The 20,187-nt window shown below is 70.5% G+C and overlaps 4 protein-coding genes across 6 annotated transcripts; 2 read left to right on the forward strand and 2 right to left on the reverse strand.

Moving 5' to 3' along the window:
* Positions 1 to 782: 782 nt before the first annotated feature.
* Positions 783 to 5,889, reverse strand: IL17RE (interleukin 17 receptor E). Of its 3 annotated transcripts, none has more exons than XM_090021675.1 (16): positions 5,627 to 5,889; positions 5,481 to 5,496; positions 5,236 to 5,391; positions 5,051 to 5,160; positions 4,828 to 4,951; positions 4,537 to 4,676; positions 4,375 to 4,443; positions 4,026 to 4,092; positions 3,701 to 3,888; positions 3,345 to 3,392; positions 2,972 to 3,017; positions 2,645 to 2,793; positions 2,450 to 2,518; positions 2,293 to 2,344; positions 2,113 to 2,210; positions 783 to 1,886 (listed from the first exon to the last, which is right to left on the reverse strand). In XM_090021675.1, the coding sequence occupies exons 1-16, from the start codon at positions 5,759 to 5,761 to the stop codon at positions 1,332 to 1,334; spliced, it is 2,022 nt and encodes a 673-aa protein (XP_089877801.1). In that variant the 5' UTR covers positions 5,762 to 5,889; the 3' UTR covers positions 783 to 1,331. The 3 variants fall into 3 exon arrangements, with proteins under 3 accessions (XP_089877801.1, XP_089877800.1, XP_089877799.1); XM_090021674.1 differs by having other exon boundaries at positions 2,113 to 2,220; XM_090021673.1 differs by having other exon boundaries at positions 2,293 to 2,363.
* RPUSD3 (RNA pseudouridine synthase D3) lies at positions 5,760 to 9,821 on the forward strand. The gene is made up of 10 exons (XM_090021154.1): positions 5,760 to 5,943; positions 6,058 to 6,821; positions 6,892 to 7,372; positions 7,452 to 7,496; positions 7,590 to 7,686; positions 7,776 to 7,883; positions 8,154 to 8,238; positions 8,410 to 8,536; positions 8,610 to 8,749; positions 9,208 to 9,821. Exons 1-10 carry the CDS (start codon positions 5,760 to 5,762, stop codon positions 9,403 to 9,405), a joined length of 2,229 nt encoding a protein of 742 aa, XP_089877280.1. The 3' UTR covers positions 9,406 to 9,821.
* Positions 9,822 to 9,951: 130 nt separating this feature from the next.
* On the reverse strand, positions 9,952 to 16,763 carry LOC149856003 (uncharacterized). The gene is given in 14 exon segments (XM_090021155.1): positions 9,952 to 10,759; positions 11,109 to 11,544; positions 11,631 to 11,874; positions 12,127 to 12,275; positions 12,351 to 12,502; positions 12,504 to 12,991; positions 13,073 to 13,187; positions 13,277 to 13,405; positions 13,482 to 14,162; positions 15,690 to 15,860; positions 15,969 to 16,064; positions 16,144 to 16,255; positions 16,422 to 16,540; positions 16,629 to 16,763. Coding segments are annotated over 14 exon segments (3,699 nt in total). The 5' UTR covers positions 16,632 to 16,763; the 3' UTR covers positions 9,952 to 9,955.
* A 74-nt stretch (positions 16,764 to 16,837) lies between these two features.
* TADA3 (transcriptional adaptor 3) lies at positions 16,838 to 20,158 on the forward strand. The gene is made up of 8 exons (XM_090021689.1): positions 16,838 to 17,387; positions 17,461 to 17,708; positions 17,804 to 17,909; positions 18,708 to 18,849; positions 19,143 to 19,246; positions 19,324 to 19,433; positions 19,524 to 19,709; positions 19,784 to 20,158. The coding sequence occupies exons 1-8, from the start codon at positions 16,980 to 16,982 to the stop codon at positions 19,974 to 19,976; spliced, it is 1,497 nt and encodes a 498-aa protein (XP_089877815.1). The 5' UTR covers positions 16,838 to 16,979; the 3' UTR covers positions 19,977 to 20,158.
* The last annotated feature ends 29 nt before the right edge of the window (positions 20,159 to 20,187 follow it).

The raw sequence follows: 20,187 nt of genomic DNA on the forward strand, positions 1-20,187 counted from the left end.
CTAGCGCAGGCGCCAGCGAGGCCGGGCTGGGCAGCACCCAGGGCCCCGCGCAGGGAGCGGGCGGGTCTGGCACGCCTGCCCGGGGCCCGCCTGGCTCGAGCTGCGGGGCCCCGAGCCCCTGGCCCTGGCCCGTCTCCGGGCAGCTCTGCTCCCTGGGACGCGGCTGCTGGGACTCCTGCCTGGGGCGCCTGGCTGGCTGGAGCCGGCGCCTGCGAAGATGCCAAGCGCAGACATGGCAGAGTCGAGCACCAGGTCGCAGCCGTGTCAGGGCTAGGGCTGCTGGGCCCACCAGGCTCCCGCCAGGCACTCGGGCCCAAGCCCGGGCTCCCTGGCCTGGTCACTGCTCTTTCCCCAGGGCAAGGCGCTCCCAGCCCCCACCGCCTCCCAGGGGGGCCCAGGCCCGGGTCCGGCAGCCCCTGGGGATGGCATCACTGCCCTGGGCTCAGTCCAGCTGCACCCAGGCCCCAGCCAGCGCCCTTGGAGGTCCAGGCACCCAGGCAGCTCCCTGCTGCACCCCCAGCTTCCCAGCACGGGGGCCTGCGTGCCCAGCTCCCCCCCACGCGACGTTTCTCAGCCTGGAGACAGCCTTGCCACTTGCTCAGCCCCTGCCGCAGGGCTGGGGAGCTTCCGGGCTGCCCTGCAGCAACCCGCACCCTGCTCAGCCCACCCCGGCAAATGCCCACAGGGCCTGAGCCCTCATCCTCATGGCCCTCCTGGTGCCACGTGGGCAGCCCCCCTGCACCCCCCGTGCATCCGGCCCCATGGATGAGCCAAGCCCTCTGTACTTCACAGACTCTTTTATTCGGTCCACGGGTCACCCAGGCCTGGCCCCGTGGGCACAGCTCAGCGCTGCCCACTCTGCCCGGCCCCGGCAGGTGGAAGCCGAGCAGCACCTGCCCTGTTAGAGCAGACTCCTGCACCGTGGCAGCCCCCGCGTGGCACATCTGTCCTCCTGCAAGGCACCAGGGCCAAGCCAAGACCTGCCGTCTCCAGCCTCACAGCCCGGGGCCCCAGCTCCTGGCACACCCTGGCTGGCAGGCACACCGTCTCGGGCACCCGGGTTCCCCAGGCAGCCACGCCTGCCCTGAGCAGCTCCCATCTGGTGACGTGCGGCTCATCCATGTCCCTGCAGCTAAGTGCAAGGCTCCAAGGCAACCTGGCCTTGGCCCAGTCTCCCAGACTAGGACTGGCTCTCCGTGCGGCACTAGGTCTGGCCCGCGGGCACGTGTCCTGCAGGGGCTCTCAGGAGCCGCCGGGTCTCCACGGGACTGCAGGCGCTGCCTTGGGCTGCAGCTGGCGGCACAGCTCCAGGTGGCCCCGCAGGCCCTGGCTCACCTCGGACGTGAGCAGCCGGCACACCAGGGCCTTGGCGCCCACCTGGAGCCAGCTGGGGGGCAGGGGCCGGCCCTGCAGCACCCTGGCCAGGCTGGGAAGCTCCCGCGGCAGGCGGTAGCAGGGCAGGGGGCGCAGGGCCCGTGGCACGTCCCGGCGGCCGCACAGCTCGCTGAAGTAGGCCAGCACCCAGTCCTCCGGGGCCCCGGCCCCCGGCGCCTGCTGCAGCTCACCCAGCAGGCAGCCCATGGCTGCGCTGAAGAGGTCGGGGGGGTCGCAGCCCCTGGCACCCGCCCTCCAGAGGCGGTAGAGCCGGGCACTGCCACGGCTCCAGAGCAACAGCACGGTGCCGCGCTCACGGCCCACGTGCTCGCGCTGGGCATGGAGCCAGGGCAGCGCCCCCAGCCGGCCCACGTGCCGCGTGTCCCACAGGTCCAGCCGCACGTCGCAGCCCAGCCCCGCGTGCAGCAGGTTGGCCAAGGCGCACACCAGGCGCCGGTGCTGCTCCGAGTCGGGCGAGTACACCAGCAGCAAGGGCCGCTGCCCTGGGACCGCTGCGGGATGGACAGACAGTGGCTCAGAGCCTCCTCAGGGATGCAGCCTCGCCCCAGCCCGGGGCCCAGGTGCAGGCGGAAGGTCAGGGTGCCCAAGCTGTCGCCCATCTGCCCCAGCCCCCGGTTCCTGGCCTGCCTTGGTAGCTGCCTCCCACTCTGCCCCTGCTCCCAGGAAGCCCTGGCCCCCAGCACCCCCGGACCCAGGACCCCAGGCCCCATTCCTCACCTGGGGGCAGCTTGCAGAGGTGACGACAGCTCCACAGCAGCACAGTGGCCAGCAGCACCAGTGCCAGCACCACCCCCACCGCCAAGAGCCCGAAGCGCCTGTGAGAGACTGAGACGATAGGAGGATAGAGGAGTCCACGGTGCCATCCCCAGCACCCCCCCGCCCGTTCCCTGCACTCACCATCTGGGCACAGGAGCTGCTTTCGGGCAAACCGCACATCCGAGCGCCACACCTGGGGGGCACAGAGAGCGCTGCGGTGGGCACAGCATGCCCAGGTGCCAGGGTGAGGGGCACCCATGGCAGAATGGGGTGGGAGAGGGAGGGATGGGGGCCTCACCAGCACGCAGCTGCCCAGGATTTGCACCGGCAGGAGCAGGGCCAGCTCCCCGGGGCGGGAGCCCTCCGCCTGTGGGGAGAGGATGCATGGGACAAGCAGCCCCGGTCCTGGTCCCGCAGCCACCCGATGCACTCCCTGCTCTTGTCCCGAGAGGCAGGGCAGGACCCGCACCCGTGCACAGGGCACAGCACTCACGTGTGTGACAGTGTAGACGGGGGCCGCCGGGTCGCAGCGCCCAGCACGCTGCTGGCACAGGGCCGCACTGAAGGCCGCTGGGACGCTGGAGGTGAAGTGCAGCAGCAGCTGCAGAGGCCAGAGGCTCATGGACACGTTCCAGGCCGTGTCTGTGGGCACGAGGCATGGAGACATTGCCTGCAGCGGCTACAACCGACCCTTTGCACCTTGGGGCGCAGCGCTCCTATGCACAGAGCAGCCCCGGCTCTGCTGGCCGGGGAGGGCAGTGGAGGCAGGCAGGGAAACCCCCGGAGCCACGGCCCCGAGCCCTGCTCTGCCCGGACTCACCGTTCCGGTGCGGGCACTCCACGTGGCTGCTGTTGCCGTAGGAGAACTGGGGAGGATGGGGGGGGGGTCAGCGAGAGCGCCAACCCCACCCCCCCATGCTGCGCCTGGCCTGGCCTAGAGCCTCCCGCAGCTCCAGCCCAGGCGGACGCTCAGCCCAAGGCCCCCTCCGCCCCACTGCACTGGGATGGGGCATCACTGCGTGGGCCACCCACCCCAAGCTGGGCACCTACAGACTGGCACCAGCACCTGCCCCAGAGCTGGCTGTGCTGGTCAGGGACTGTCAGCAGCAGCCAGCACCTCTTGCGGGCAGGGGTCTGGAGGAGTGGGGGTGCCTCTGTGGATGTGCCGGTAGTGGAGACCAGCGTGGGCTCACCTTGAAGCAGAGCTGCGGGTGCACATCCACCTCCTCCAGGGTGTAGGTCTGGGCAGAACAGAGGGCAAGTCAGGATGCAGCAGCCCTGCCTGGCCTGCCCTGCCCGGGGGGCCTGCGCAGGGGGACTTCACAGCAGCTCCCGCCCGCGTCCCAAGGGCTGGGGGCTCTGAGGCCGTATGCTTCCCTACGAGGCCGGGCCAGGCTGTCCCTACCCTGCCCCAGCTGCAGCTGCAGCAAGCCAAGGGGGGCAGCCCCTCAGCTCCAAAGGCCGGGGGTGCCACCCTGCAGCTGCAGGTCACTGGGGAGTGCTGGGTGCTGGGGGGTCTGGACCGTGCTGCCCCCAGCCCGGCCTTCACCTGATCATCCTCGGTGGCTGTGGAGTTGGGGACATCGTGGCAGGCCACGGGGCTGGCATCACGCTCTTTCCAGCACAGGGTGGCAGTGGCGTGCAGCGGGCAGCGGGCGCTCAGCGCCATGGCCATCTGGTCTTGGCCACTGGCACTGTAGTCATGGAACTGCACCGACACCCACAGCTCAGCCCCATCTGCAGACACCGGCCGTGGCATCAGCCAGAGATACCAGCAGCCCCGAGGCCCTGGCTCCAGGCAGGCCCCAAGGTCGCCTGGGCCAGACCCTCCAACTGCCCCAAGCAGAGCCACCCCCATAGCCCAGGACACTCACAGGCTGCTGGATGGTCCCGGAAGGGGCAGCGCTTGGTGCGCAGGCCGTCATGGTGCAGCCAGGAGGCCTGGGGGAGCAGGGCGGTCAGGTGCCAGGGTGCCACCACGGACCCCCTCCCCAGAGCCACAAGGCTGGCCCCTGACCTGGCTGGGCCAGGAGCAGGAAGCCCTGGCCAGCCTCCTCCCCAGGGGCACAGACCCCCACGCGGCTGGCCACCAAACCGCCCCTCTGGCTCCCCAGCTTCCCCACACCCATGCCACCCCTCAGTCCCGGCAGCTCCCTTCCTCCTCCCCAGCGCCCCCCGGGGGGGCCCAGCCTGAGCCTGCCCACACCCCGGCAGGGCACGCACCTCGATGCAGAGACAGGGCAGCAGGAACTCATAGGGCAGCATGGCACGATGGCCCCCGTGCACTAGCACCTGGGGGGAGGAGGGGAGCAGCATGAGGGCCGCGGTGCCTGAGCCGGCCTGGCCAGACGCTCCAGCCGGCGCATGGAAGGCGGGGGCCGTTACCTGCTGGTGGAAGGGGCGATGCAACTCCTCGCACTCCAGGGTCAGCTGGTGGCAGAGCCGGACCATCAGGGCAGGGCCCTCGGGCACTGACACTGCGATCATCCGCGCCGCTGGGAGCCACTCGTAGGAGAACGTGGGGCCTGGAGACCGCGGGCACGGGGTGGGCCCGCGCAGAGCCCTCCCCAGAGCTCTGCGCCCTGGCCCCTGCTCTGAGCCCACCCGGCGCCCACCCGGGCTCACAGCCAGCCCCAGGCGGGCCCTGCCGCTCCCTGCTGGGTCCCCCGCCCTTACCTGCCGGCTCTGTGGCAACGAGCAGGCTTTGGTTGAGGCTCAGGCCCCGGTCAGGGACCGTGCCCAGCGAGACCAGGACACGGCGCCCACTCTCCACAGGGTAGCAATCAAACTGCACCTGCCACTGCGGAGAGAGGGCAGGTAACCCGAGGCCAGGTGAGCAGCAGCCCCCAGCTGCCTCGGGCCCCACGGGGAGGGGGCGGCCCAGCACCTGGGCACTCACCAGCCCGCTCCCTGCCGCTTGCCGCCGCCGTCGCCACACCTGCAGCCAGCCGGCCCGGTTGGAGCCCGGCTCCAGGAAATGCAGCTGCAGGCCCCGGATGCCCCCGAGCCCTGGGAGAGAGCGGGTGTGAGCCGCGGGGCCTGCCCGCAGGAGCGCCCGGGGCCCGCGCCTGGGGGGCCGCGTACCTGAGGCGCGCAGGGCCAGGCGCACGCGGACGCAGGGCCGGCAGCGCTGCCGGGCCGGGCACAGCTGGGCCGCGCTCAAGGCCAGCGCCGGCGGGGGCAGGAGCGGCTCGCTGGGCAGCCCGCGCCGGCACCGGGGCCGGGGCAGCGTGGGGTCCGCTGCAGGGCGGGAGCGTCGGTGAGAGGCGCCAGGCTGCGGCCACGCAGCAGGCCCGGGCCCCCCGCCCCCGCCCCCGCCCCGCACTCACCGCTGGCTCGGCAGTCCTGCGGGAGGAAGGGACACGTGTCAGGCGGGCCGGGGCCGCGCCACGGGCAGACGCCGCCTCCCGCGGGCCCCCCCCGGCAGCTACCGCAGCCCCGCGCGCGGCCCGGCCCGGCCCGAGCGGCTCCTTACGAAGTTGGCAGCGACCCGCGGGCGGGCTCCGGGCTCGGCGGGCTCCGGGCGCGGCGCGGCCGCCGGCAGCAGCGGCAGCAGCAGCAGCAGCAGGAGCGGGAGCGGGACCGGGACCGGCGGCGCGGGGCGGCCCATGGCCGGGCCCCGAACACGCGCCCTCGCCCCGCGGGACCAGGCGGGCTCCGGCTCCTCCTCGCCCTGCCCTGCCCCGCCGGCTCGTCCGCATTCCTGCCGCCGGGGCGGGGCGGGGCGGCGCGGCGCGGCGGGGACGCCCCGACCTGGTTTCCCCGCCGCCACCCGCACGTGCTCCGCTTTCCGTCCGGGGGCGGCCCCGCCCCCGCCCCCCCGGCCCGGGGCCGCCGCTGCAGCCCCCGCGCCCCACAAAGCGCTGCAGACGGGGCTGGGCGAGGCTGCTCTTTATTGACTTCCAGGTGCGCAGGGGCCGGCCGGGGGCGGCGGCAGGGAGAGGAAGCGGCAGGCGGGAGACGGGGCGCGGGGCAGCCCCCGCCAGGCTGCGGCGCGGGACAGCGCCCAGCGGCACGCGACGCCCGGGGGCGCGGAGGAGCAGGACGCCCCCAGCCCTGCGGGCCAGCCCGGGCCCCCGCAGCGGCGGCCGCGGCGCTCACTTCTTCTTCCTGTCCTGCGTGCTGGCGAACCAGGAGTCCAGCAGCTTCTTGCTGTAGTAGAGCTGCCAGCCGTGCACCTGCGCAGCCACCAGCACCACCAGGTACATGACGGAGACGGCGGAGAAGCCGAAGATGAAGCGGTAGGCCTTGCCGTGGCGGTACAGCTGCTGCGCCACGGGGAACATCTCCATGCTGCCGTAGATGAGCGGCGCCACCGAGAAGAGCCCGGTGCTGATCATGGACAGCACCAGGTAGCTGATGTTGTTGCGCGGGAAGGCCAGCAGGCCCAGCAGCGAGGGCAGGATGCTCAGCAGGTACGGGTACTGCCAGCGGTACGGCGCCGCCACGCGCTCGTGCGCCACCAGCTTCAGGTGCGCCGCGCCCGCCTGCGCCGCCAGCAGCGCCCACAGCGCCACGTGCACGTAGATCAGCTTCTTCACCTCCGCCTTCAGCGCCGCGCTGCGGGGCACACGGCACGGATCGCGCCTGCCGCCCTGCGCCGGGGCCCGCCGCCCCCCCGCCCTGCGCCGGGGCCCGCCCTGCACCTGACGGGAGCGGCGGCGGGCCGGGTGAGGCACCGGCCGAGCCGGCCGCGCCTGGGGCAGGTGCGAGGGGGCAGCCCCACGGCACCGGGACCAGCTCCCTCCCCGGAGCCCCCGGGACCGGGACCCCGCACCTCATCTGGTAGTGCTCGGCCACGCGCTCGCGGTGCCGGAAGTCGCTGCCGTCGGTGCCCGCAGCACGGGGGCCGGCGCGGGAGGCCATGTCGGACCGGACCGGACCGGAAGCGGCGCGCGACCTGTCTCCGCCGCCGGAGGCCCCGACTCTATGGTCGCTCCGGGCGCTCGGCCGGCTCCTCCCGGCGGCCCCCGCGCATGCGCCAGTCCCAAGATGGCGGCGCCCAGAGCGGCCGCCTGGCTCGTGCTGCGGGCGGGGGGCAGAGCCCGGCCCGCCCCCGCCCCCACAGGGGCCCGCGCCTGGTGCGGGGGGGTGCGCCTCCTGTCTGCCTGCCCCCGCAGGTACAAGGCGGCGGTGGCCCGGAGCGCGGGCCAGGTCGAGGTGCCGTGCAGCGTGGAGCAGGCGCTGCGGCTGCTGCAGGCCTCAGTCGTGCACCGCGAAGGTAGCGCCCCCCCGGCGGCCCCCGCCCGGCCCGGCTCCCTCGCCCGCGCCTCGGGCTGACGCGTCCCTCTGCCTTTCAGGAGCGCTCGTGGCCCTCAACAAGCCGCTGGGGCTGCCCGTGGCAGGTGGGTCCCGGGCCGGGGGGCCGCAGCCGGGCGGGGGTGGGGCGAGGGCAGCGCAGGGCCGGGGGGCTGACCTCGCGCCGCTCTGTGCTGCAGGCAGGCCGGGGCAGCTGACGCTGGAGGCCCTGCTCCCGCAGCTGAGCCAGCGCCTGGACCTGCCTCCCGAGCTCCACGTGGTCAAAGCTCCCGGGAAGTAGGTGTCCTCCCGGGGTGGGAGCCCGGTGTCCGTGGGGCAGGGCTGGGTGGCTGGGCCCAGGTGCAGCGTGACACTGCTCCCCCCAGGGAGAGCTCCGGCCTCGTGCTCCTCTCCAGCTGTCATGCCACCACGCAGCGGCTCCAGGGGTTCTTCGTGCAGGCCCGCAGGACGGGGCACCCCGCTGCCACATACTGGTGAGCAAAGGCACCTCCCCGTCTCTCCAGGCAGCTGAGGGTACAGGAGAGTAAGGTCGTGGGGAGGGCAGCCCGGCTCCTGCCCCAGAGCATTAGCTCGTCTCACTGGGCCCCTCTTCTGTCTGCCCGCCCGCCCCTGCAAGATGGCCACTCCCAGCACGGGGCTGCCGGGAGTCCTGGCCCCCTGGGAGGGACCTGGGTGGTATAAGCTCTGACCAGGCAGCCACGGAGCAGCCTGACACCAGCTCCCTCTTCCTCCCCCTCCCCCAGTGCTGTCACGGTCGGGGTCCCAGCTGACTCCAAGGGGGAAGTCTGCACAGGGCTGAAGCTGGAGCAGGTTGGGGATGCGCAGCTGGTAAGAGTTAACTCAGCAGTGCAGGGCAAGTATGAGGGCAGCAGGAGGCAGGACCTGGGCTGCAGGTCTGGCAGTGCTGCTGTAGCCTGCTCCTTGGCCCTGTGCAGCCTGGTGCTGGCCAGGCCTGGAGCGCAGCCTGGGACACTGTTGACCGCGCGGCTCTGACACCAGGTGGTGCCGGTGGCAGCGGCATCCAAGGGCAGCGTGGCGAGGAAGGAGGTGAAGAGAACCCGGACGTGCTACACTGTGCTGGGCTCTGCACATGGCTGCACCCTCCTGCAACTCCAGCCAATGACAGGTGGGATGGGATGGGCTGGGGGCTGGGGGCAGGAGCTGAGCACCAGGGCTAACCCTCCTGCTCATTGCTGCAGCCTTCTCTGGCCAGCTCTTGGTGCACCTGACGCTGCTGCTGTGCCCCGCGCTGGGTGACCACGTGTACTCGGCCCGCGTGGGCGTAGTCCTGGGGCAGCCCTTCCTGCTGCCAGCAGAGAGCGCGCCTCCCTGCACACAGGTACAAGCGTCCTTCCCTCACCTCTGCTCTCAGTGGCTGGGCGGCACGCATCTTTGGTGGGCAAAGGGGCTGAGCCCTGCATGGCCCAGGGATAGTCCTAGATCCTGGACCCTGCATGATTTTGGGGTGGGGGCAGGGGGGTGGTGCACTTGGTGGGAGTCTAGTACCAGGTGCTGGCTTGAGCCCTGGTATCCAGCAGTCCCTGGGCCCTTGGTCTCGCTCCCTCCTCCCCTCCCAGGGACATCCCTCAGCCTTGTCTCTGCCTGCATCCCCTGGCATCCTTCTGCCCTCTGAGGCTGTGTCTTGTCTGTCTCCCAATCCTTTCACAGTGCCTACTGCCTGTGCCTGCCTTGGCACAGGGAGCAGCAGCTGAGGCCACGGTGCAGGGGAGGTCTCCTGTGGGTCGGTGGTGTCAGTCTCCCAGGCCCTGAGCCCTGCCCGTCTGTCTCTCCTGGCAGGTCCTGCCTCAGCAGCTGCTTCACAGGCTGCGCCTCACACAGCAGCAGGTGCATTTCCTGCCCTTGCATCTCCACCTGCACCAGCTGCGGCTCCCGGCTGTGGTCCTTGCTGCACCTCCCCCACCCTTCTTCCTGAGGACGCTTCACCGTCTGGGGCTGCCTACACACCTGGAGCCGCAGGGTGGCTGCAGGCAGTAGTGGCTCTGTGATGGCCTGTGGCCTGCCTTCTCCCAGCGACTCTCTGCCCCAGGCAGTGGGGGAACAGAGAGGCTGCCTGCGCTGGAGCTGGTGTTTCTGGGATGCTGCCTCTGAGCCCTGGAAGTACACAGGCAGAAACACGTTTCCCTGCTCTTCATCTTGGAGGCAGGGTAGGGCTCCGGGCTGGGTGGGTCCCCTTGCCCCACATCCTAGCTGCTGCCCCAGCCTTTCCTGTTGTGCATCCTTGGGCCCCTGCTCTTACCTCCCAAGGCCCTTGGGTGTGGGGCTGAACCCAAGCAACACTTGGCTGCTCCCTGCTGTTTGTGGGTCATGTGGGAAAGGGAGGTAATGGCCTGCACCCTTCAGCTGTCCCTGCAGCCACTGTGAGCACTGAATAAAGCAGAGCCCTGCTTGCTCTCGTGTGTCTGCTCACATCACATGTAGGCCAGCGCCTTCCTCAGTGTCCTTTATTGGACCCTGGCACACGATCCTGTTTGGGTGGCTGGACCATAGCAGGCACTGTCTGCAGTCAGCAGGCCCAGCTGCTTCCTTACCTCTGCGACCTGTCCCTCTTCTTCCTTCTCCTAACAGGGTACAGCTGGGAGGGCCCCAACTCAGGGGCTGAGAGGACCCATGGGTGCTTGTCCCTGCTGCTGTCTTGGGCAGGAGCAGCTGGCACCTTGCCCCATGGGATGGCCTGGGCACATTCCTGCTGGCCCTCTAGCCCAGGGGACGCTGCAGGGCAGGGGAGCTGCCTGTAGGCTGCTGCCAAGGTGCCCAGGCCCCGCACACAGGGCTGCAGCTCCTGCCCTGGCTGCCAAACAGGCCTCTGCAGAGCCTCTCTGTGGCTGCCCCATGAGGACTGCAGCAGGCGGCGGTGGGAGGACCCCCCCACACGGGCAGCTGGCAGCCGGGGGCTGCCCTTGGGGCAGGGCTGGGGCTGGGATGGCGGCAACAGCAGCTGCTTGTCCCCCGGCAGAGAAGTGACCACGCTGGGCAGCACCAAGCGCCGCTTGTGCCCTAGCTCTGGCCTCAGCCTGCCAGGTGCCTTCAGCCTGGCACCAGTGGGGGCAGAGGCCGTGCTGGCTGCTGCCTGTTCCCAGGCCTTGTCCTCTTTGCCTGTGCCGGCACCAACCCGCACAGGGGGCCCCAGGGCCCTGGGGCTCCCAGCAGTTTTGGGCCAGCGGGGGCTGGTGTGCTGCTGGGGGTGGCGTAGACAGCCCAGTGTGGAGGGTTGGGGGCTGCGCCTGGGGCTGCTGCTGCAGTTCCTCTGGGCTGAAGCCCATGGCTTCTTCACTGTGGACCCTTCCACCAGGAGGCTAATTCCCACGTACTGTGGCACATCCACGGCAGCCTGGGGGAGAGCAATGGGGAGCTTTGCATTTGTCCTGCTCCTGTGTGGGACCCCGAGTCAGTGTCCCCCCTTGGGTGGGGCATGTGGAAGAGGTGCCACTAGGCTCCCCAGCCTGGCTGTGCCGTGGCCCTGGCCCTGGGGATGGCTGCAAGCAGGTGGAGAGCAGGTGGAGAAGGAAGAGGCGTGCAGCCTTGATGTGGCTGTGGCTGCCAGGAAGGCCCATCGTAGGTGGCAAGCTGCCCCCCTCATGGTCCCAGCCAGGGCTGGGCTCCCTGATGTTGCCTGCTGGCTCCAGGGCTGCGGTCCCCTGCCATGTGTGGTCATGCTCTGGGTGCCATGAGGTGCTCACCTGCTTGTAAATGAGTTCGAAGGCGCCAGTGGGGCAGGCGCGGTCGTGCCGGCGGTCGATGACAACACGCAGCGTGTCAGCCTGCACGCCGGCACACAGCTGGCTGGTCACAGCTGTGGAGGCCGCCATGGTGGGGCTGGCATTGACCTCCAGGAGCCAGGGCTTAAAGTCCTCCCCAAAGATGAAGTCAGCGCCATAGAGCTCAAAGCTGCCCTTGCGCAGCTCCACGGCGTCCTGTGCGCTCTGCGCAGCGTGGATGATGGCCGCCTTCATGCCCGGCACCATTACGTCCTGCCAGGCCGCCCCTGCCCCCGTCTGCTGCAGGTGCTCCTGAAACTGCTGCGACGACCACATGTTGCCGGGGGGCAGGCGCGGGTGGCGCTGGAGTGAGGCCTCGTAGTGCTTCTGGATGGAGTTGTTGCACAGGTGGACGGCACTGGGGCAGAGACAGCACAGCTGGCACCGGCCCTTGCCTCCTGCTGCTGCCACAGCCCTGGCCCCAGAGGGACCACCTCTGCTTACGCGTCCAGGTTGTGCAGGGAGAAGGGCTGCGTGGAGAAGCGCAGGTAGCTGTCGCGGTAGAACCAGATGGTGAGCGGGTTCCAGTCCGTCACCAGGAACCACTGGCGCAGGTCGAACTTGGTGCCGTAGATGAGCAGGGGCCTCTCGATGTACTTCTGCACCACCCACTTTCCATCCTTCACCACAATGGGGTCGCAGTCCACCAGCCTCAGCATCTCCTCCAACCGTGCCATGCACATGATCCCTGCAGCAACCCAGCACTTGATGCCAGCCTGCCCTTTCCTCCGTGGGAACAGCTCCAGCTGCAGAACCCTTGCAGGGACACCCAGCCCGAACGCGCCAGCCGCCCGGCCAAGGACGTTCCTGGCTGGACGCACTCCAGGTGCTGGGAGCCTGGGGGCAGCAGGGCTCCAAGAGCTGGAGCCAGAGCTGCACAGTCCAGGGGGCTGGTGCTGGGTGAGGAACAGGCGCATCCCCTGGGGCAGGGGCCCCTTACCTCTGCCACGGGACTTGGCTCCAGGCTTTACGATCCAGATGTTGTGGTCCCCGTCCATCTCCAGCTGTGGCAGCAGCTCCCGCAGCCGCTGCAGCATATCTTGGCACTGCTCAGCGTGGGCAGGCGACAGCTCCAGGGGGGCCCCCTCGCTGCAGTCAGACACGGCCACTCAGAGCCAGGGTCCAAGCAGCCCCCTGCCCAGCTCACCCGCCTCTGGCACTTACTGCACCACGCGGTAGTAGCCACGCAGGAACTGCTCCCAGCGGGCGTCTGCCCTAGCAGGGGCCAGCTCTGCCACCTTGTCAATGTCCTGGTGCCGCAGGCTGTTCAGGTGCTCCTCGCAGGCCTGCAGCGCCGTCTCCACCAGCTGCCCAGGGAGCGGGCTGCCCCGCCGCCGGGCAGCCCCCTGCAGGGACACTGCAAGGGGGAGCAGCAAGGGGCTCCCTGCTTTGTCTGGCAGGCCTTGCCCCCCAGGCCCATGATGCAGCAGGGAGGTCAGTGAGGTGTGTGGAGCTGGCTGGGGGCTCAGTGGTCTCTGGGGCAGCTAGACCAGGCGGTGGGGACTGTGCTCTGGGCGTAGCAGGGGACCAGAGGACCAGGCACTCCCTGTATGTCCTCTCCTCCTGGAGACAGGGGCAGGGGCAGCTGTCCGGCTGCCCCCATCTGGCTCCAAGGGAGGAGAGGGTCAGCTTGGCCCTGGCATTGCCATGCCCCTGGTCCCATGTCCACCACCTACCAGGGGATGTGCTGGGCTCCGGGGGCCCCTCTTGTGTGGAGTTGGCCCCGGCCTCCTGAGCAACCGGGCCCCCAGCCCTGCTCAGCACCACCTTGAGCAGGCTGCAGGCAGCGGTGAGCCGGAAGTCCTCTGTGGCAGCAGGGGGAGAAGGTGTCAGCTGGCACGGGTGGCAGCGAGGGGGTGGCACCCGGCCCCAGGACTGGCTCTCACCGATGAAGGCCTGCTTGTCGTCCTCGGCGCCCAGCCGGTAGCAGCGGGGGAAGAAGGTGTCGGCATCGGCCTGGTCGAACCAGGGCAGGTTCCGGAGGTTGAGGCACAGCCCGACCTGGGGGGACGCAGCCGGGCCTGGCGAGGCAGCCCCGGGGCTGGGCCCCGTCCCGCCCTGCCCTGCCCTGCCCTGCCCACGCGCCGCACCTTGGTGGTGAAGGAGCCGGCCCGGGCGTAGTGGTTCATGACCTGCTCCTTGCGCAGCGCGCGGCAGTCGACCACGTCGCGCCGGTTGGTCCAGATGAAGTAGGGCACCTGGTTGCGAGCCAGCCGCGACTGCGCCCCCGGGGCGGCGGGTGAGGGCCTGCGCGGTGCCAGGCCGGGAGCCCGCCGCGCCCGGGCCCGCACTCACCATGAGGCTGTAGGTGCCCTCGGGGTCCTCGTCCGGCCCCTCGCCGCCCTCGGCCTCGGCCTCGCCCCCCTCGGCGGGGGCCGGGGCCGGGGCCGGCCGCTCTCGCTCCGGGGCCGCGTCGCTGTTGTCCGCCGCGGCCTCGCGCTCCCGGCGGCGTGCGGCGCGGCCGGGCCGGGGCAGGCGCTTCTCCACCCAGCCGCGGGCGCGCAGCAGGCTGCGGATCACCGGGTAGGGCCCCTGCACCACGAAGATCTTCCTCTGCTGCGGGGACAGCGCCGTGCTGGAGCCGGGCGGGCGGCGGGGGGCCGCTCCCCCCGCGCCCCTCACCTTGGCGGCGCGCTCCACGTGCAGCCGGGCCTGCCTGAGGCGCTCGGGCTGGAGCCGGCCCCGCTCCGCGCCCGCCCGGCGCCCCCGCGCCTCCATGGGCCGCCGCCGCGCTCCTCCGCCGGCGCGCCGCGCCGCGCCGCCCCCGCCCTGTTTGGCGTCTCCATGGAGACCGGCGGCAACGCCCCCTCCCCGCCGCGCCCCCGCACAGGAGCAGGAGCAGCCGCCCCCGGGGCGCGAGCGGGGCCATTCACCGCCCCCCGGAAACCAGGGGCCTGGCGCCGCGCCGAGACCCACGCCCCCGCCCCGCGCCGGACCCCTCAAGGAAGCTGCAGCCCCCGGCGGCATGAAAAAAGGCTTTAATAGGGAAGGTTTCAGAGTAAGAAAAGTTACAGCAAGTGCAAAAGCAAAAGAACCAAGAGTTACAGATTCCAGCTCCGTCAGGGGAGGGCCCTGCGCTGGGCAGAGCCCGGCTCCCTCCACCACAGGCAGAGGGAGCGGAGGTGAAGGCCAGCGAGAGGAAGGCCCTGGCCCCAGGGGGTTGAAGGAGAGGGGGCTGCCTGCCGCCCAGGGCACCCAGGCACAGCAGCTGCCACAGCCGCTGGCCCGGACCCCCAGCTCCCGCAGGGAGACCAAGCTGCAGCCTTCCTCCTCCCCTCCCCCGGCCGGGGACAGGCAGCCTGGAGGGCTGGCGCAGGCACTGCCCAGGAGCAGGGAGGTGGAGGGCCCAGCTGCAGTCCTGCCCAGAGACCAAAGCAGGCCCCTCTGCTGCTGGCCCAAACCCCCAGAGATGGCACCAGGCGCGTCCTGGCTGCAGCCCGAGCACTGGGGGCAAGGTGCCACGTTTGGCAGCCAGCGGGCACCCCCCTGCTGCAGAGGGGCCCTGCTGGAAGCTGTCAGGGCAGCCAGCAGCCGCCAGCCTCGGGGCAGGAGCCGCACATCGCTCGTGCTGTCCAGCGCCATAGCAGCCAAAGCTCCCCTCCACCCCCGCGCCCCCGCCGCTAGGAGAATCGGACACGTTACAGCAAATGATTAGTCATTTAAAAAAGAACATGGAGTCGACACAGTCTCAAACAAGCACAGTTTGCTTCAAATATTAACTCCTCCCTCCCTTCCCCGGGGACGATGGAGAATGCAATGTACATTCCATGTGGACAGCTCCATAAGATCTGGCTGCTTCTCATCTCTCTTCCCAAGAGCAAGGCCCAGGCTGCAGCCCCCCAGCCTGGCAGGGCAGCTGTGCAGAGATGCAGGAGAGAATGAGAACGTGAAGCCGCGGAGTCCAGCACCATGGTCTAAAACTGGGCAGGGGCAAGAAAAGACAGGCTGTTAATGGCTGCAATTCTGCTTTCTGGTTGCACGCCGCGAGGGGCCAGGCTGGCGTTCTGCCAGCCACCGCCCCCCCTGCCTGCACAGCAGAGCCACCTCAGCCTCAGCACATGGGGGTGGGCAGGAAACAACCAGAGTGGGAAGCTAGCACTCCCACAGCGCCACATGCTAGAGACATCCCTTCTCCCCCTGCCTGCCAGCCAGAGATGCTCCAACCCACAGCTTCTCCTTTTGCTCCCAACAGGCTGTCGCGGACGTTGCCAGCCTCCCTGCAGCGGGCTGCCGGCCCCAGGGGCTCCCAGGTTTCTTAGCCCTGCAGGGGCTGCTGCACCCACCCCTGCTGCTGCTGGAGGCGGCCCTGCACGCTGGGATCCTCAGCCCCCCACACTGGGGCCAGCGGGCGAGGGGCTTCTTCTAATAGCAGGGGGGAGGTCAGATGGCCCGAGCAGGCCTCTCTGCTCCCCTTCACCGAGCCGTCTACCAGAACTGTGCTGCTGCCAGAGCTTGCTGCCCCTTGCCACGGGCACCCCTACCGCCCCTGCCCTCGAGCCTCACGTTCTTGAGGAACTCCTCTGCCACGATGCGAGCCCTAGCGTTGACGGACAACTTCATCTCGCTGATCTCCTTGTCAATCTCCTCCATGAAATGTATCACGAAGTCCACCAGCTTGTGCTTGTACATCTGCTCCGTGTGGAAGTTCGTGATCAAGAAGCTGATGTCATAGCCCTGGGGGGAAGAGGAGCAGGGCAAGTGCTCAGCCTGATGCTGAGCTCCTGCCCTGCCGCAAGTGCCTGGGGCCGAGCGGGAAGCAGCCCCAGCCCAACACCCCCTCACCTCCACGGGCTTCCTGCGCAGGATGAAGAAGTTCTCGGCTCTCATCATCATGAACCGCATGAACTTGTGGCAGAGGATCTTCTCGATCTCGTCGGCCTGCGGGCAGGAAGAGGAAGTCAGGCTACCCCCACCCGGGCGGCCCCTGTCCTTGCCCGGCCTCGCGGCCCCGGCTCACCTGCTTCACAGCTATGCTGACCCGCACCGAGTTGATGGACCCCTCGATCAGCACCTTCTCCTTCTCGTTCCGGCTGATGATCACGGGCTGCAGCAACAGCTCTTTGCTGCTCCTGGGAGCCGCGGAGACGTCAGCGCCAGCGCGGAGCCCGGCTCAGACCCTCCCCGCGTCCCGCGAAGCGGCCGGCGCTGCGCAGGATCCGGGCCGGCCCCGCCCCGCCCGCCGCCTCCTCAACGCCAGCTGCACCCGGCGCTGTCGCGGGAAGCCCGTCCCCGTACCTGACTTCCACCTCGGGCTTGTTGTGCCGCTCCACCACCTGCGACGAGAAGTTCTCCAGGCAGAGCGCGGCCTGCAGCGTGGCGCGCACCGCGCTCAGGTAGGGGCGCAGCGTGGCGGTCTGCAGACAGCGGGCACGGGTCAGCGCGCCCCGGCCCCGGCCCTGGCCCCCACTCCTGCGCCCCCGCCCCCGCACGGCCCGGCCCTACCATGGCGGCACTGGCTGCAGCTCCGGTCAGGTCCCAGGAAGCGGAAGCGGAACTAACGGCGCGGGCGGTTCCTGTGTTTCGGGACGGGCGGCACCGCCCATTGTGGCCCGGGGGCGGGGGGGGCGGACAGCGGCCGGAGTCGGAGCCCCCCCCGTCGCGCGAGAGGAGCGGACGCGCCGTGGCCGCGGCTTGATTCCCGAATCCGGGGTCCTCCCGCCGCCGCGGCCCCGAGCGCCCTGAACGCGCCCCTCGCCCGCTGGCTCCGCGCCACGCCCCCCCCGCGCCACACTTGGTACGGCCCCGCCGCGGCCTCCATATTAGGGAACGGAGAGCGAGCGGGCGGTGCGGCCAATGGGGAGCTCTGCTGGGCGCGGCCCGGCCAATCAGGAGCGCGCGGGGCGGGTGGGCGTCGACTCTACCTACGGCGGCCGGAAGGGGCTGAGCGCGGCCGCGGCGCGACCCCAGCGGAGGGCCACCCCCTCACCTCCGCCCCCAGCGCCCGGTGCCGGCGGCAGCCACGTGCAGAGCCCCCGGTGCGCGGCGCCCGGCGCGATGAGCGAGTTGAAGGACTGCCCGCTGCAGTTCCACGACTTCAAGTCGGTGGACCACGGCAAGGTGTGCCCGCGCTACACAGCCGTGCTGGCGCGCTCCGAGGACGACGGCATCGGCATCGAGGAGCTGGACACGCTGCAGCTGGAGCTCGAGACGTTGCTGTCGTCCGCCAGCCGCCGCCTGCGCGTGCTGGAGGCCGAGACCCAGGTGCGGGCCGGGCCGGGCGGGGAAGGGGGCCGGGCGGGGGGCCGGGCCGGTGCTGATCCGCGCCGCCCCGCAGATCCTGACGGACTGGCAGGACAAGAAGGGCGACCGGCGGTTCCTGAAGCTGAAGGAGCACGACGTGGGCGCCCCGGTCAAGCACGGCAAGCCCAAGAAGCAGAAGCTCGAGGGCAAGGGGGGCCACGGGCCGGGGCCGGGCCCCGGGCGGCCCAAGTCCAAGAACCTGCAACCCAAGATCCAGGAGTACGAGTTCCCCGACGACCCCGTGGACGTGCCGCGCATCCCCAAGAACGACGCGCCCAACAGGTGCGTGCGCAGGCCCGCCCCGCCCCGCCCCGCCCCGCCCTGCCCGGGGCCGCGGCCCGGCCCGGCCCCCTCGCAGCACGGCTCTGTCCCTGCAGGTTCTGGAACTCGGTGGAGCCGTACTGCGCCGACCTCACCAACGAGGAGCTGCGCGTCCTGGAGGAGCTGCTCAAGCCGCCCGAGGACGAGGCCGAGCACTACAAGGTGAGCGCCTGCGGGGCCCAGCTGCGCCTGGGGTTGCTGCTGTGCTCGTGCCCTGCACGCTGCCCCACAGCGGGTGCAGGCCCGGGGGGAGAGCGGGGGCTGCAGCGAGGCGCTGCTGAGCCGATCCCATCCCTCCTGCTGCTCTGTCAGCTCCGGGGAAAGCCTGTCGGGGGGCCTGGGAGTCCAGCCCGGCAGCCAGGAGGAGGCTTTCTCTGCCCTCGCACCGGACACTGAATGGCATCTCAGGTGCCGAAGCCTGCTGCCTACATGAGGGTATCCAGGGGCTGGGTTTCATGACCAAATGAGCAGTTTCTGCCTCCCCACAGGGTTCCCAGGTCCGCCGTTAGCTTCTGGCTGGGTGGTGGTAGGAGAGCACCAGTGAGCACAGGGTAGGAGCCGGAGGCGACCCTGCAGGGTACTCGGCGCAGGTTCCTGGCATGGTCGGATGCATGGGGGCAAGGCTGGGGCCCCGGAGCAGCCCCTTGTGTCAGCAGCCTGGGGCCAGGCACAGCGCAAAGCTCCGGGTGCAGTGGGTGCTTGGCCGTGCCTGCGATGGGCGCCCTCAGTCCGGAGGCAGCGAGGCAGGGACACTAAAGCTGCAGGCTCAGGGAGGGGCCGATGTGCTGGGAGCCTGGTACCCTGCGTCTTCCTGGAGGCAGGGCCTGCAGCGCTGCAGGAGCCCGGCAAGCTGCACCCTGGGCCGTGGGGTGGGGCGCCTCCCTGAGGCCATGTTCCCCGGGAGTGGAAGGCGGGTTGGGGCTGCCCAGCTGCGTGCTGCTCACAAGACTTCTGTTGCAGATCCCACCCCTGGGGAAGCACTACTCACAGCGCTGGGCCCAGGAGGACCTGCTGGAGGAGCAGAAAGACGGTGCCCGCGTGGCTGCAGCTGCGGACAAGAAAAAAGGCATCCTGGGGCCGCTGACCGAGCTGGACACAAAAGGTGCCTCTGGCTGAGCCCTACATCCAGACAGCTGGGCACAGGGGCACCTGGTGTGGGGCACGGCCTGGTTCAGCCAGGCCTGGGGAGCGTAGACGGCCTTTGGGCTCTCAGGGCCCTGCCCAGCACGCGGGCACCTCGCCCTGCCCCCTGCCTGGGCGCACGCTACAGGGGGCAGGTGGGGTGAGCACTGGGACTGAGCCACAGGTGGGAGGGGGCTTTCCCTTGTTGCTCAGCCAGCTCGGGGGCCCAGCTCCCCAGTGCTGCTCCCTAGCCCCCTCCCCATCTCCCTGCAGATGTGGACGCACTGCTGAAAAAGTCGGAGGCCCAACACGAGCAGCCCGAGGACGGCTGCCCCTTTGGCCCCCTGACACAGCGCCTCCTACAGGCGCTGGTGGAGGTGAGTGGGGCTCCGGGCTGGGCCATGCTCGCCCCCACTGCCCAGCACTGACCCCCATCTCCACGCTCTGTTGTTAGGAGAACATCATCTCCCCCGTGGAGGACTCCCCAATCCCTGAGGTTGCGGGCAAGGACTCGGGGGCTGATGGCGCTGGCACCTCCCCTCGCAGCCAGAACAAGCCCTTCAGGTGAGCAGACTGGGGCCCTGCTGTCCCCTTTCCTGCAGCCCCCTTGAAAGGGGCTGTGGGGTGACGGCAGCCCGCCCTTGTCCCTGGCAGTGTGCCACACACCAAGTCGCTGGAGGGGCGCATCAAGGAGGAGCTGATCGCACAGGGGCTGCTGGACTCGGAGGACCGCCCGGCCGAGGACGCTGAGGACGAGGTGCTGGCGGAGCTGCGCAAGCGGCAGGCGGAGCTCAAGGCGCTCAGCGCTCACAACCGCGCCAAGAAGCACGACCTGCTCCGGTGGGTACCGCAGGCGGCTTGGGGGCCGGGGCCGGGGCCGGGGCCCGGCGGGGCTGACGGCTCTGCCCCGGCAGGCTGGCCAAGGAGGAGCTGCACCGGCAGGAGCTGCGGCAGCGCGTGCGTATGGCGGACAACGAGGTCATGGACGCCTTCCGCAAGATCATGGCCGCGCGCCAGAAGAAGCGCACGCCCACCAAGAAGGAGAAGGACCAGGCCTGGAAGACCCTGAAGGAGCGCGAGAGCATCCTTAAGCTACTGGACGGCTAGCCGGGCCCTGGGCCTGGCCCAGCGCGGGGCTGCGCTCCCCGGCGTCGGCGCTGCAGGGGTGCCGCGGCGCGGGGCTCTGCCTCCCTCGCGGCCCCGGACTGGCCCCGGGCGGCCCCGGCCCTGCCCCGTCGCGCCGTGGGGGGTGCGGCCCGCGCCTGCGCTCAATAAAGCCCCTGCGAGAAGCCTGCGCTGTGCGGTGCGGGGGGGGAGC

The sequence above is a fragment of the Crocodylus siamensis genome, chromosome 11 (genome assembly GCF_052110815.1).
Source record: "Crocodylus siamensis isolate JL-2025a chromosome 11, ASM5211081v1, whole genome shotgun sequence".
Taxonomy (NCBI): Eukaryota; Metazoa; Chordata; order Crocodylia; family Crocodylidae; genus Crocodylus; species Crocodylus siamensis.